At 46.7% G+C, this 15154-nt stretch overlaps 1 protein-coding gene across 1 annotated transcript in view; it reads left to right on the forward strand.

The window, feature by feature from the left end:
- Positions 1-158: 158 nt before the first annotated feature.
- GPA33 (glycoprotein A33) overlaps positions 159-15154 on the forward strand; it is a 39467-nt gene continuing 24471 nt past the window's right edge. The window contains exon 1 of the mRNA XM_007989666.3: positions 159-350. Coding sequence (XP_007987857.3) covers positions 260-350 — 91 coding nt within the window. The 5' untranslated portion in view covers positions 159-259. The remainder of the gene's footprint in view (positions 351-15154) is intronic.

Consider the following 15154-nt stretch of genomic DNA (forward strand, 5'->3'; position numbering starts at 1 on the left):
TGTACACCTGCTAAGTAGGGAGAAGGCAGGGGAGGTGGCTGGTTTAAGGGGAACTCGAGGGAAGTAGGGAAGACTCCGCATGGGACCTTTGGAATAGGTGACGCATGAGCCCAGCCCCAGCTCACCTGCCAATCTAGTTGAGGAACTCACCTGCCAATCCAGCTGAGGCTGGGCAGAGGTGGGTGGGAAGGAAAACTGCAGGGACCTCCAGTTGGGCCAGGCCAGAGGCTGCCTTAACCAGACAGCTCAGACCTGTCAGATGGCTGCCAGTGACAGGCTAGGTTTAGGGCAGAGAAGAAGCAAGACCATGGTGGGGAAGATGTGGCCTGTGCTGTGGACGCTCTGTGCAGGTGAGTAGGCCCCTTTTCTGTCCAGCGCCCAGGGGTGGGTGAGACATGGGGACCTAGGGCTGAAGGAGAGGCTCTCCCAGAGCCTTCCCAGGAAGGGCTTCCAGCAACACAGCGGTGTTCCTGCTGGGCAGAATTACACATTCCGGGCCAGTGCCCGGAATCAGAATGGCTTTTATTTGCATATTAGTAAATAACATTCTAGCCCATTGCTGAAACGAAGAATTCAAAGTATTCTCAAGACCATATTTTCTTATCCCAAATTAGATTATAGGATCAGACACAGAATTTGACAGTGGGGACAAAGTATTTGAAATCCGAGTTGTCCTAGAAAATCCAGGGTGTGTGGATCTAGATATGTTCATTATCTAGTATATTAACGTTTGTGTTAAAACCAGAGAAAAAGATGGGAAACTGAGGCAGAAGAGACAATGCAACTTATCCAGTATCATTCGCAGAGCAAGAGAAGATTCAAACCCTGAAAACAAACAACAATCTAGAAGGGTCTTTTCCAAAGGCCAAAGCTCCTTGCCCCTTCTGGGACCCTGGTCATTGAAAACTCTGGAACTCGGAGCATTTCCCTCTGGGAGGGAAACCTCCCAGAATAAAATCAAACATTCATGAGTATATGGTTGAATCCAAATCAAGTGCTTAATAGCACAGTGTTGTGTGGGGACCTATGGAGTGTCTAAGGGTTAGAATGGAAGTCTTGGCATTAAGGTTCCAACTATTTTGCTGGGCATCAGAAGGAAATAGAATGGAGAGAGGGAAGTTGAGAGATGCAGGGTTTGGGAAAGTTTAGGAATGTCTTTGGTTTAGTGTATTTGGCCATCACCTTGCAATTCAGACACTGTTGAGGGCTTCCAGGATCCAGCAGCAATGGGGAGGAGAAGAGTTATACCAGGAATCTCAGGAGCACTAAGCCTCGGGAAGTGGAAACCAGGAGACTGGTTTAGAGCTCACTTTTTAGCATACACAGGAAAGCTCAGGACCACGTGGCCTACAGCTCATCTTGGTTCTCCCAGGTCCTAGATACGCTCATCTCTCAACACCTGGTGTTGGGGCTCTTGAGGGAAGGGCAGCCTGCTGCTGGGGAAGGGCTGGATCACATGGTTTGGAGGAAGATCTGGGTAAGATCGTTAGCTCAGGCTGGCTCAAGTCCATCGGACTGAAGGCAGAAAGCCCCTCATCATCCACCAAGATGGACTGGTTGGCTCATTCCTTTATCCGAACAACTCTTTACTGAGCACATAGTTTGTGCAGGCGCCATGGAAGTGAGGAGTCTGGAATGATTAGTGATAATTGGGCCTATCTCAGCCATCAGATTCAGGCAAGGAGGATGCTTCAGGGCCTGAGGGAGGGAGGCTGAAGGAAACACCCTTCCTTCCTGACTAGGCCAGTGATTCTCCCATCTTCTCCTGGTAAGCCAGAAGCTGCTCCACACCTGCACCACCCCAACTCCCAACACATAGCCCCACACTTGTAGTCTGGCTGCAACCCATGCATGAATAAAAAGAAGAAAATTTGGCTTAGAAAAAAGATCTTAAAACGAAATGCTCACCCAGCTTGGAGGGAAAAGTGGCCTTAACTCTGAATTGCCTGGAACAGGACAGTTTGCTTCTTCCTATGAGAAGGCAGGTGGCCCCTGGGGAACGCACCCAGCAGAACAAGTCTTGGGCATGTTTTCAGACACACTGATGGAGTGTCTTCTACCTCCGCCCCATACATCCCCACAGCCTGCCCAGCCGAGAATCATTTGCCCACCACCGTTTCTTCCTCCATATCCTACATTAAGAGGAAGAAGGGACCAGAGCAGTGGGGCAGGAAAAGCCAGGCTTGGGGGTCAACTCGAGGCATATAGACAGAGTTTACCAAATAGTGAAATAGTCATTGTCACTGCAGGTGAGCAAGGAAGACCTTCAAAGGTTGAACAAAAGCAACCAGGCAGTCCTCCCCACCATGCGTCATGAGAGGACACCACCTCCTCCTTTGCGCAGGTAGGGGAGACCCAGCTAGGAGCAGGGACATTAGGAAAGGCTTCCTGGAGGAGGTGGAGTTTGAGTTGGGTTCCAGAGGACCTACTGGGCTTCTCTCTTCTTTCTCTTCCCATCTGACCTTTCCCAGGAATTGATTTTGCTAAGACCTGGGCAGGGAAGCACTGCGCTGATGAACGGGTCCCAGGACTCAAGTGGTGTTGAGGAAGCAGAAGCTATTCTTAGGGTCCCATGCAGGGGACACAAACGTAAGGCGGTGCTTTTAAACTAGAGAGTTTAAAACCGACTAAGAGTTGGTCAGCTTTTTTTTTTTTTTTTCTGTGAGACAGAGTCTTGCTCTGTTGCCCAGGCTGGAGTGCAGTGGTGGTGTGATCTCAGCTCACTGTAACCTCCGCCTCCCAGGATCAAGAAATTCTCCTGCCTCAGTCTCCTGAGTAGCTGGGCTTACAGGCTTGCACCACCATGTGTGGCTAATTTTTTGTATTTTTAGTGGAGACAGGGTTTCACTACGCTGGCCAAACTGGTCTTGAACTCCTGACCTCGCTATCTGCCTGCCTCTACCTCCCAAAGTGCTGGGATTACAGACATGAGCCACTGATGATCTGCTTTTTATGATTACCATGTGCTGACAATTCTAAACAGAGTCAGTGACAAAACAGACCTCCATGCCTGGGAAATGCTCCACGCGTCCCTCCTGACACTCCACTGCCATTCTAAGAGATCAAAGGGGGCTGACCCCATTGCCTCTTAACTGAGTATGGTGTGGGCAAATGACTTCACCTTGCTAAAGTCTTCTTGCATAGTCTTCTAGTCTGAAATGGAGAGGGTGTAAAATTCACACTGTGCCCCAACAGGGCTATTATAGGTACTAAATGAGTTTGCACATGTAAAAATCTTAGAACAGTACCTGACACATAATAACCACTCAATAAATGCCAGTTATGAGTGCAGTTATTGTTATTACTGTGGAGAAATGTAAGTTACAGAAAATTAGTAGACTTTGGTGACCAATCATCTGAGAGCTCTGAGATGGTAGACACATGCCAAGAAAGGGAGTCAGAGGTCAGTGTGGACGAACCCTAAATTATTACCCAAAAAGCCGCCATGTGCTGCCCCCTCCACAAGGCTGTTAGAGAAAATGCTCCAATGTGTGCACAAAATCAAGGCACTTCCATTTCAGGATTTTTTTTCAGCCACCAGACTTCATGAAAGATTTGATGTGCTGCCATGTACAGCTGCATGAAAAGGGATACATAAAGAGGAAAGCTCCAAGAGAAAAAAGTCACTGAACAGCTCTGCTCAGAGACAGTGAAACTTTTGAAGACCCAATCTCTCTCTCACACACACTTACTTACACACCCCACCTTCCTAGAATGAGAGAAAGCTTCCTTGTTTTTCTAAGTTAAATGAGAAAAACTCAGGAGAACTTTAACCTGGGAGAAAGGTGCCTGCCTGTCAGAGATGCAATCAGGATTAAAATGTCCTACTCTAGTCTCAGTCCCAGCCTCAATGGAGAAAGGATGTAATGAATGGTCCATTTAAGAGGGGTAGGTGTTCAAAAGAGGAAGAATAATAGTTTAGGCCAGTGGCTTTCAACCTTAGTTGCCCATCAGAGTCACCTGGGAAGTGAAAATACAGATGCCCAGTCTCCCCCATACCTTCTGAGTCAGGATCCAGAGGGGCAGGGTCTGGGTTTCTCTCTGGTTGTTGAAAAGTTACCCAGGTGATTCTGATGTGCAGTCTAGGTGTAGAGACACAAACTGGAACTTGAGGAAAAGTCGGTTTAATGAACAGTTGCCTCTAATACACTGCATGTGACTTTCAGCTCTGTTTTGCATCATCTGGCTGCTTCTCTGAGTTACTGTCCAATTCCCTCAATTTAGGAGGCTCAATTGTATGCATTCTCCCACATTAGTGTGCATACAAGTCATCTAAGGATCTTGTTAAAATCAGATGCTTCAGTATGTCCAGGGTAGGACCTGACATTCTGCATTTCTAATGAGCTCCCAGAGGATGATACTCCTGGTCCAGGTACCACAGAATCTGAGAAGCAAGGCCATAGGGAAGAATTGGTTCATAGGCACAGGTGTGATCCTCATCTTGCCTTTGCCCAGCAGAGTCCCTTCTCAGGGCTTTTTGGTAATACAACCATGCTGCCTATTGTGATGCTGGTCACCAGGAAGCCTGGGGAAAGTGTGCCTGGCCCAGTATGTACTTGTAATCCTGGCAGTGTTTGACCTGGCTAATCTCTGCCTCGTTCCTGAAACACTCTATTCTGTTGGTTCCCATGAGACTTCCTCTCCTTGTTCTCCTCCTGCATCTCTGGACTTGATCTTTCCATGTCTCCTTAGCAGCCTCATTCTCCTCTGCCCTGCCATGAAATGTCAGAGTCCCCCAGGCTCTCCTTTTGTCACTCTACATCCACCTCCACTTCCAAAGCTTTAGTTGCCACCCATTCCCAGCTGACTTATAAATTTCTGTCTTCAAACCCAGCATCTCTCCTGAGCTATTGTCTCACTAGTCCCACAGCCCACGTGACTTCTCAACCTAGATTTGTGGAACACTGCAAACTCTCAAACTGAAAACAAAACTCACGATCTTTGTCCCCAAACCTAGGTCCCCAAACCTCTCTCAATAAATGACAAACTGTCCATTCAGGAAGGAAAACCAGAAACCTAGCAGTTATCTGTTACATTTTCTGTTGCTGTGTAATAAATCACTCCAACATTTAGTGACTTAAAATAATAATAATCATTTATTTTGCTCTTAAATTAGCAATTTGGGTGGTGCTTGGCAGGGACAGCTTGTCTTTGCTTTATGCAGTATCAGCTGGGTTGGCTTAACCAGCATTGGAAGACCCACTTCCAAGATGATGCACTCACTGGCTAACAAACGGGTATATAGTCTAGTTCCTCTCTCCAGTGGCCTCTCCACAGACGAGCTTGTGCCTCCTCGTAACGTGATGGCTGGATTTCAAGAGTAAACATCTAAAGAGACAAGAAGTTAAAGCTGCTGGTTTCTTAAGGCAAAGCCCAGAAACTGACCCAGCATCGCTTCTGCCATATTCTGTTGAGAAGCAGTCACAGAACCCAACTCAAGGGAGAGAATAAGAACACCTTTTCACGAGAACAGTTTAAAAGAATTTGGGTACCACATTTTAAAACTGCCACATCACCCTTGATCTCTTTGTCCCCCACCTACAAATTCAGATCATCACTTTGTGTGATGATTTTAGCTCTCCAGCATTTCTTCAGTCTGCCCGTTTTTCTCCATTTCCTCTGTCACCTCACGCTCTACACTGCCTCGCCTAAGCTACTCCCACAGCTGCCTCGCTTGCCTCCTGAGTCTGTTTGCCCTTCTGCTAACTGCTCTCCACCCTGGAGCCAGAATGATCTTGTAAAATAAAATCATGACCATGTCACTACCTCTGCTTAAAGCCCTTCTGTAACTTCCCATGACTGTTAGGATAAAGACTCAGATCGTTGTCATGGCCGATAAGGGCCAGGCCCAGCCCACATTTCTGGCTGCACTGGCCACGTATGGTGTGATTTGAGTTGCTTGTAGGAGGGTCTTGATGGGGGCAGGAAATCTGGCTGAAAGGGCGCATAGCAGGATTTGTCCTCAACTACTTGGATGAGACAAGGAAGCTGTTTTTATTTGTTTTGTATTTGGACAAGTTTACTTGGATTGATAGTGGGAGGCTAAAGGATATCATATGGGGAATCATGTACCCCCAAGAAACCTCCCTGGTGCCATAGCTACACACTGGCTTGTGTTAGTTTCTGAAACATGCCTCGCCTTCTGCCACCCCCTGACCTCTGCACGATGCCCTTCCCTCACACCTCTTTTCCTATTTTCTCATGGTTCACTCCTGCTTATGATTCAATCTCAGCTCAAAAGGCCCTTCCTCAGGGTACCCTCTCTGTTATATCCTCCCATCAAATGCATGACACTTGTTACTATGGTGGTTTTATATTTCTTTCTATGATTATTTATTTATTACCATCTGACTTCCCTGGAACAGTGAACGTGTGAGAGCACGAACTGCATCTGTCACTGCCCCACGTTGTATTCTCGGAGTCTGGCATAGTGCCCAGGACACGGGCTCCCAGCAGCCATTTGCTGGATAGGTGTTAATGAATGAGTGCAGACCCTTCTGAATCGCCCCCGGCAACAGGCTGGCTGGCTTCACCACTTCCTATCCTGCCTTTCCTGCTTTTCTTCCTCCACCAGGCTGCCCCTGCTTGTCTCCAAGCTCCGCGTTCCTAATCTTACTTGCTTCTCTCAGAATGGTCCTGCCTCACTTTCCTTTCCTGGGTTTCATAGATAAGAGGCGTTAGCTAGTTAGGGAGATGGATTAATCCACAGGTTAAGGTGACTTAGAGAAAGTCACTTAGTGTGTCTTCCCTGCCTCTCAGACATCACCTGCATTTTAGCAGGAGCTTCTGTGCCTTCTGTCAATGGTGGAAGTTTCAGTATCCCAACAGCTGGTGTAGGACATAGTGGACTTGCGGGGAAGTTCAGTTGCCCCTCAAGCCACCCCAGGTTGGCAGCACTCAGGTTGTGCCCTCCATCGTCTTCTCTTTGCTTGCTCTGTGGGGCTTGTCTCTGTTCCCAGATCACCCTTTCTCCTTTCTGCCTGGGGCACCAACCGTCAAGCTTGGAACCCGCCTCCTCCCTGAGGTGTCTCCCTCTCCTCTCCTACCCAGTGACCTTTGGGCTGCTTCCTCCTTTTCTGCCCTGCTGAGTCAGGGATGCCATAAACACCAGGCATGGGCAGAACATGGCGACAGACAGACGCTTCCCATTAAGGCCATCACAAAGTTCACTGGGAGAGGAGCATAAAATGTTTATCCATTGGCTAGAGCTCCCGCCCTGCACCTGCCCACCGACATATCTGTCTGCACTTGGGGAACAGGTGACACTTCCTGTGAGCAAAGCTGGCCTTCCACCTGTGTCCTGGCCCTTCCCCACCTCTCAGGTCCCCTCCCAGGCTAAGGTCTTGCTCCATCTGGTGTCTCCTGCACTTTCAGTCTCTTCCTTGCTGGGAGCACCTTCCCTATAACCTACAAACCCACCCCTGTCTCTCCATCTTCAATCCCAGAGGGGCTAAAGAAATCTGCTCAGGATCCTGTGTGCCCCTCTGGTCTTAGCTTTCTCATCATCCAGTGTTAGGCGAGCTCCTGACAAAATAGGCTGCCCTCACTGTCTCTACTACTTCACCTCCTAGTTGGCTTTATTGTTAAAAGAGGGCTGTATGTTTGTTGCAGAGCATTTGGGAAATGAAAGTACACATAGAAGAAATCTCAGATTGGTCCATGATCTCAGAAGCCACAGATAACTGCTATTAATACTGTATTTTGGTATATTTTCTTCTAGAAATATTCGCTCTCTCTCTGTCTGTGATTGTGTGGGATTGGGACACTGTTTATGTACAGTTTTGCATCCTGCTTTATTCCCTTATATATGCAGTCCTGCACTGTGAATTGAATCCCTTGGGAGCTATGTCAAGTTCTACCTCCTTGATAAGCCTTCCCATTAAATCTCTTTTCCCGGTTTTAACTCAGCTCCTCCCCTCTCCCCCTACACACCTCATTCTCTTAACACTTGCACTTTAACACTTAATTAGGCTCTATTAGGATGCTGGCTGATAGCAACCTCTGACTGCTTCCTGAGCAGGGATTGTGCCACAGACCACTCAATCAACAAGGCCTTATTAGGACCCAGCTCAGTGTAGACACGTTGTGGGTCGAGCCGGCGAGTGGTGGATATAAGAGAAGTCTGAGACTCAGACCCTGCTCCAAGGAGCCTGCCATCTGTTGAGTGAAGGAGCCTGATGCACAGCCCATATCAACATGAGAACTACATGTGCCTGGGACACATCTGCCGGAAGTGGCTCGGGAAAGCTAGCCAGCAGGAAGGGCTGGGGTGGTCCTGGTGGGCTTCCAAGATGGGGTGTGAACACACCTCTGGTCATTTTCCCGGTGCCTTGCACTAAACTAGGACATTGGGAGAATTTTATTGGATTGATTTGAATTTATAGATGCCTAAAGAATCATGTTGAATGAACGGTTCAACATTTATTGAGTCCTAAACCACCTCCCTCCCAGCCTCTCAGTCTCTCCTCTCTCGGGGGCCAGTTTGAGAGCCTGCAGGGGCTATTCCCCCTGCCTATAAAGGAAGGACAAATCAACCTGTGTGTGCGAACTGCCTTCTTCTCCCTAGAGACCAGCACTTTCTCAACACCAGAGCATGGTACTTGGTCCTGGGGCTGGCTGGGTCCTTTCTGGCCTCCAGAATCTCCTCCCTAAGAACGTGGTTTCTCTGAGCAAATGGATTTTCCTAAGTGGAGGCATTAATGCCAGTTTCCCAAGGGCTCACATAATGTGCTATGTATGCCTCAAGCCGCCAGTTCCATCAAGCATTTCATTAGCCTCCAATGTATTACTTTCCATTTAGTTCTCAAGAGATCGTTTATTACCTTCTTAATAAACCTTAAATTTTTACAAGCAATCATCGAGACCTCAAGCTGGCTCTCCATACCGACCCCCTTAGGGAGGGGAAATGACCTCTCCCATTTCCAGCTGGGGTATCTTGCAGGCTCCACTTCCCATCTCTGGGGCTCCTTTGGTCCTTTATTTTACTTTTGGTCAGTTTCCAGCAATTCATTGAATACGTTCTTCCACTAAGTTTCTCTGGTTTTAAATCCTACCCATCCTGTAAGCTTAAATTCTCTATAACTCATTCATTTGCTGTCAGAAAGCACATATTGAGACCTTTTACATATTAGGCACTTTGCTGAGCTCTGGGGATATGAAGATGGAGAAAACACAGGGCAGTGGAGGAGAGACACACGACAACCTAGATTGCCTGTAGAGTCCTTTATGTCCCAGGGTAAAGGATATGCACCTTATGTGAAGTCATTCAACCCTCTCAAAACCTGGAGTTAGATAATATGATGATGCTCACTTTACAGTTGAGGAAACTGAAGTCCAGAGAAGCTAATTCGGTTGTGTAAAGTTACACAGTTAGGAAAAGTAAGAAAGAGGATGCCAACCTGGATAGTTTGGCTCCAGCATTTGTGCTCTTGGCCATGCTGCTGTATTGTATGATAAAGTTTTATGAGAGAGAAGCACTAGGAGGCAGGAAGCCATGGGTAGTAGATGACACAAAGGACAGAGTTATCAATTCTTCTTGGGAAGGTTGAGGTATCTTCTTTAGGACAATGCATGTGCTATCATGCAAGAGATTGTTATGATTCCTTCCTTGCAAGTAAAGGCACTTGCACTTCTAACTTGTATACCCCTGGAGGTTAACACATTGATACATAATTAGTTAGTAACACCTTACAGAAAATTAGCTTATCCGATGGATGCTCTTCTTGACCATCAGAAGAGCTCAGCCTTGACAAGAAGAATAAGGGAGAGAGGATGGAAGAAAGAAAATGTCCACAGCATGACAGGCACAGGGCAAAGGGTGTGACTGGATGGGAGAGCCACAACTACTGGGAGGAGGGTGGGCTCTGGGCAACTGGAGACGTGATACTGAATGCTGACCTAGACAAGGAAGTAGAAATCGAGGGAGCTGGAAGACTCTAAAAATGAGCTTCACTTCTCAACTTCCTCATCCCAGCTTAGATGTCCTACCTGGTGCTTTGGTCTCATTCACTGAGTAGGGATGCAAAGACCTCCAGAAGAGAAAATGAGGGATGCAGCACTAATAGGCATAAAGCCTGTGGAAAGAAGTAAAAGAAACTGGATTTATTCCAGATGGAAGTGAAAAAGCTGGTGATTGCAAACATCAGAAGCCTCTAAACCTACAATGGGAAATTATTAAAAAGTCCAGCCAGATGTCTTCATTGCCAGTAATGTCAGAACAAGAGGATATTGACTGAATGGGTGGAAAGGATTTAGGCTAGCTATGAAGGATTCCCAAGATGGCTGTCGGCATAAAGTTTTTAAACACAGAATAACTCTCGTCTCAAATTATGGAAAATGTTAAATGTGCCTCAGGCCATGGGATGAGCTTTTTAAGACCCTTCTCAGGTTTACAAATAACATCGAAAGAGTGCTCCATATTTGTGCAAGATTATTATTATTATTATTATTATTTTGGAGATGGAGTCTCGCTCTGTCGCCCAGGCTGCAGTGCAGTGGCACGATCTTGGCTCACTGCAACCTCCACCTCCTGGGTTCAAGCAATTCTCCTCCCTCAGTCTCCTGAGTAAGAACTACAGGCGCACGCTGACACACCTGGCTAATTTTTGTAGTTTAGTAGAGATGGGGTTTCACCTTGTTGCTCAGGCTAGTCTCCAATTCCTGAGCTCAGGCAATTCGCCCGCCTTGGCCTCCCAAAGTGCTGGGATTACAGGAGTGAGCCACCACACCCGGCTGGTTTTTTTCTTTATGAGCTCTTTCTTATTCATTCATTTCTCTTTCTTCCTTCACGGGCCTAATAACATAAAATGGATTTTAACTCTCTGTTATAATGATCTCTAAAATTGATCTATTCTTTAGTTTTAATCATTAGCAATTACTATTCCTTTTTGACAGCTCACCCATGGTGACGGTGAGTGCTGCCTCTTGTGATTAACTTCTACCAAGGATGCACCTCCACAACAGAGTATGAGATAAGGAAGCAGAAGTGGCTCAATATGAAAAATATATGTAATAGTAACCATCATTTATTGATTATGAGTTAGGAACTATTCTAAACAAAGTACCCATTTCATGTCACTTAATTCTCACACAACCCATTTCTCAAAGGAAAACTCTGTGGCACAGACAGCTTAAGGAAACTGCTCATGGTTATACGTGTAGTAAAGAAAGGAACCAGGGTTCCAATGGAGGCATTCTCGTTCTAGAACCTGTGCATTCAAATTCTATGCCACGCTGCCTCCTGAAATGGCCATGGAGAAGTTGCATGATACACAGCGGTACACGCTCCGGGATTAAAGTATCGAAGGGATGTTTCTGAACCAGAAGAAAGGGAGAGCTGGGAGACAGAAAGAATAAGTGGTAGGAGTGGTTGATGGGAGTGTATTGCCCTCCTGGGAAGGGGATGTTCAGAGAATCTGAATACAGCCAATTCGACCATTCCATTTGGCGGAGTCTCGCCTCTCACAAGGATGTGAGGCTCCTGAGAACTGTGAGGTGCTAGAGAATAGCGGGTGTTGTTTCTATGCGGTTGCCAGCCCTAGTTCTTTTCCTATATAAAGGTCACATTGAATTCTCTTCTATGAGCAAATACTGTACTTAGCATTTGGTTAAGAGGATCTAAGTGTATGTGTGAAGGTAGTCTGTGTCCATTAACTTTGCCAGAGTAAGAAGATGACTTTGTGGGCATCTATCTTATCTCCCTGAGTAGAGCAGGGGGCTGGTTTTATGTGCTAGGCACATATTAAATACTTGTTGGTTGACTGAAGAAAGCAGAAGAGTTTCTGTGACAAGATTGAGGGGTGTGATGTGGTCAAGGAACAAAATAGGAAATAGATTCTGTTGACAGCCAAGGAAAACACCATCCCCCGGTCCCTGCAGGCAACAATGAGCACTTTTCCCTGACTGTTGAGCAGCAGCCCTATACCCTCACTAGGGCTGCCTCTGTTTGAGGACTTGCCAGCAGCTCTGCCATTTGCTAGCTGTCACATCTAGATAGAGCAAAGGGTTTAACCTGCTGGAACCTCAATTATGTCACCAGTAAAATAGGGAAAATACAAATGTCTATCATTAAGGAGAGTATGAAAATAAATGAGAGACTATCTGTAAAATACCTGTATGGTGCCTGTACCATTGAGATGTAATTGATATAACATGAGATTAACAGTAATTGAGAACACTCAATAGAGTGACTCATTTTTCATCCATTGATGGTTGACTTAACATCCCTTTAATCTTGAGTGAGCAGGTAATTAGACACTCCATTGTCTAAAGGAATGACTTAGTGGGTTGGTTCTCTTTGATTCGAGAGTGAGAATTGTTACTATCAGATAGAATGTGCTTGAGTTTGGGGGACCAACGGTGCATGGGTCATTTAGGTTCTGCCAGTGGCAGAAGTCCCTTAATGTGTAGTCTGTGGCTGGGGTGATAGACAAAAACAGAATCAGTGTAAAGGTCATGGAGAGGCTTGAGAGTGGTCACCCTGAGGACAAGGCTCCAGGGAAAATGCCTTGGTCCAGACAAGGACAGAAGAGGTGAGGTGGCAGTTATCATGACTACACCAGGCATATGAGGAATGATATCTAGACTGTCTGCCATAGCTGGGAGCTGGGCAAGTGGCAATGGAGGGCTCCATTCAAGCAAATAACCTTTTGATGAAGGGTGACTTGTTAGCAATGATGATGAATGTGTTTTCTTTTCTTTTCTTTCTTTCTTTTTTCTTTTTTGGAAATGGAGTCTTGCTCTGTCACCCAGGTTGGAGTGCACCGGTACAATCTCAGCTCACTGCAGCCTCCACCTCCCAGGTTCAAGTGATTCTCCTGTCTCAGCCTCCCGAGTAGCTGGGACTACAGGTGTGCACCACCACAGTCGGCTAATTTTTTGTATTTTTAGTAGAGGCAGGGTTTTACCATGTTGGCCAGCCTGGTCTTGAACTCCTGACCTCAGATTATCCATCCACCTCGGCCTCGCAAAGTGCTGGGATTACAGGCACCAGCCACCGTGCCCAGCCAGCGACTGTTTTCTGATAGATGAAGGTGGTGGAAAGACCACCAGTCACATGGAGGGTCATTTGATAAGTCCTGGCCACTTTGGAATGACCTTCTGGAACAACATCAGTGACTTAGGAAGCCAGCATTTGAACAAATTTTCAGGGGCTTCTGGCACTGGCGTCACCATGAGGAAAATATGCAAATGCCAGAGGGAAACCTGTTTTTTGACATCTTCCTGTCTCTCTCACTCCCAATATCCAATACTCCCTGACATATAAACTCACCCCAGGAGCTCACATGGCCCTCACTGCACAGTGCACATTCCGGGAAGGTGGCTGACTTTCACCTTATGAAATACTGCGTACTGAAGTATGAACAACCCAAATGCTTCACTGTTCCCCCCGAGCGATTTGCATTTTGAAAGAGAAGTGTGTTCATCCAGTTGGAATTTGACTGGATAGTGGAGTCTTCCAGCTGGGGGGGTCTTCAGCACGACATTTTCCTTCTTTATGCTGCACCATCATCACGGGAACACTCAGAAAGAACTTGCTCACTCTTCTGCCACCAAATCTACCAGCCCACTTGCATCTTTAGCCACATCCTGTTACAGTGGGTGGACAGCCTGGGATCCCTTCTAAGGTCTGTCCTCCCATAGCACCATACCCCCAGCCCCATTTGCCCTACAAGGACATCATTTCTGTCCCCATTGTCTCTTGGCTCATTCTGATCATCAACAAACAGTGTAAATGTATTTTTAAAATCATCATACACATATTTTGGAAAAAAGGGCGTAAACTCCTCTTGACCCTATAGCCTCCTTTAGCTGCTACAGTCTCCGTGCTCTCTCCGCTTTCCAGCAAACACTGTCTGTTTCCTCTTGTCCCATCAGCTCTTGAACTCACTCCTTTCAGGCTCCATCCCCACCACTCCACTGCATCCGCTCATGCCAAGGTCACCACTGTGTGGCCACAGCCAATGACCATCTCTCTGCCCTCAGCTCCTGGTTGAACATGTCAGCAGCATTTGAGTAGCTGACCTCCTTTGCTTTCAAGAAACTTCTGCTCTTGGTTCTCTTCCTATCTCCCTAGCCAGATTTTCCTATTTCTCCCTTATTGATTCTTCCTAATTTCCTCCATCATGAAGCACAGGAGTGTCCCAGGGTTCAGTCCCACATGTGTTTCCTATCTTCATGCACTTCCTTGATGATCCTCAACCTCCTCTGACCTTAAATGATGGAGAGCCGGTGACTCCCAAAGTTGTATCTCCATTATGTGCCTCTATGACACTCCAGGTTTACATAATTGCCTCACTGCCACCTCCACCAGGGTGCCTAAGGAGCATCTCAAACTTTGCAAGTCCTCAAACAAACTCCTGATCTGCCCCCTGAAACTTCTTCCTTCCCTAAGTGTTGTCATTTCAGTAAATGACAATTCCATTCTTCCAGTTGCTCAGACCAAATCCTTCTATCTATTCCTGACTCCTGTTTTCCTCTAACACGCCAAATCTAGCCTGCAGTCAAATCCCATTGGCCCTACCTTCTAAATATATTCTAATTTGGATCACGTCTCACCACCTCCACCACCTTCACCTGTGTCTAAGACGTTAGCCCTCATCTGGACTATTGAAGTCAACTCTTGCATGATTTCCCTGCTTCCATTCTTGTTCCTCACTCCTCTCCGATCTGTTCACACCACATCAGCCAGAATGATCTTTTAAAAATGTATGTCAGGCCAGGCATGGTGGCTCATGCCTGCAATCCCAGCACTTTGGGAGGCTGAGGTGGGCGGATCACCTGAGGTCAGAAGTTCAAGACCAGCCTAGCCAACATGGCAAAAACTCATCTCTATGAAAAATACAAAATTAGCCGAGTATGGTGGTGCATGCCTGTAATCCCAGCTACTCAGGAGGCTGAGGCAGGAGAATCACTTGAACCTGGCAGGAGGAGGCAATTCAAGATCGTATCACTGCACTCCAGCCTGGTCAACAGGGCGAGACTCTGTCTCAAAAAAAAAAAATGTGTACGTCAAATGTATTTCCTCTGCCTAAATCTCTCCAGGGCATTTTCACTTCATTCAGAGCAAAATACAAAGTCCTAAATAAGGCCTACATTGCTCTATGCAATCTGAGATCCGCCACCCCCCGCAATTTTTCCACTTCATCTCTCCTCC

The sequence above is a fragment of the Chlorocebus sabaeus genome, chromosome 25, assembly GCF_047675955.1.
Source record: "Chlorocebus sabaeus isolate Y175 chromosome 25, mChlSab1.0.hap1, whole genome shotgun sequence".
NCBI classification, from domain to species: Eukaryota; Metazoa; Chordata; class Mammalia; order Primates; family Cercopithecidae; genus Chlorocebus; species Chlorocebus sabaeus.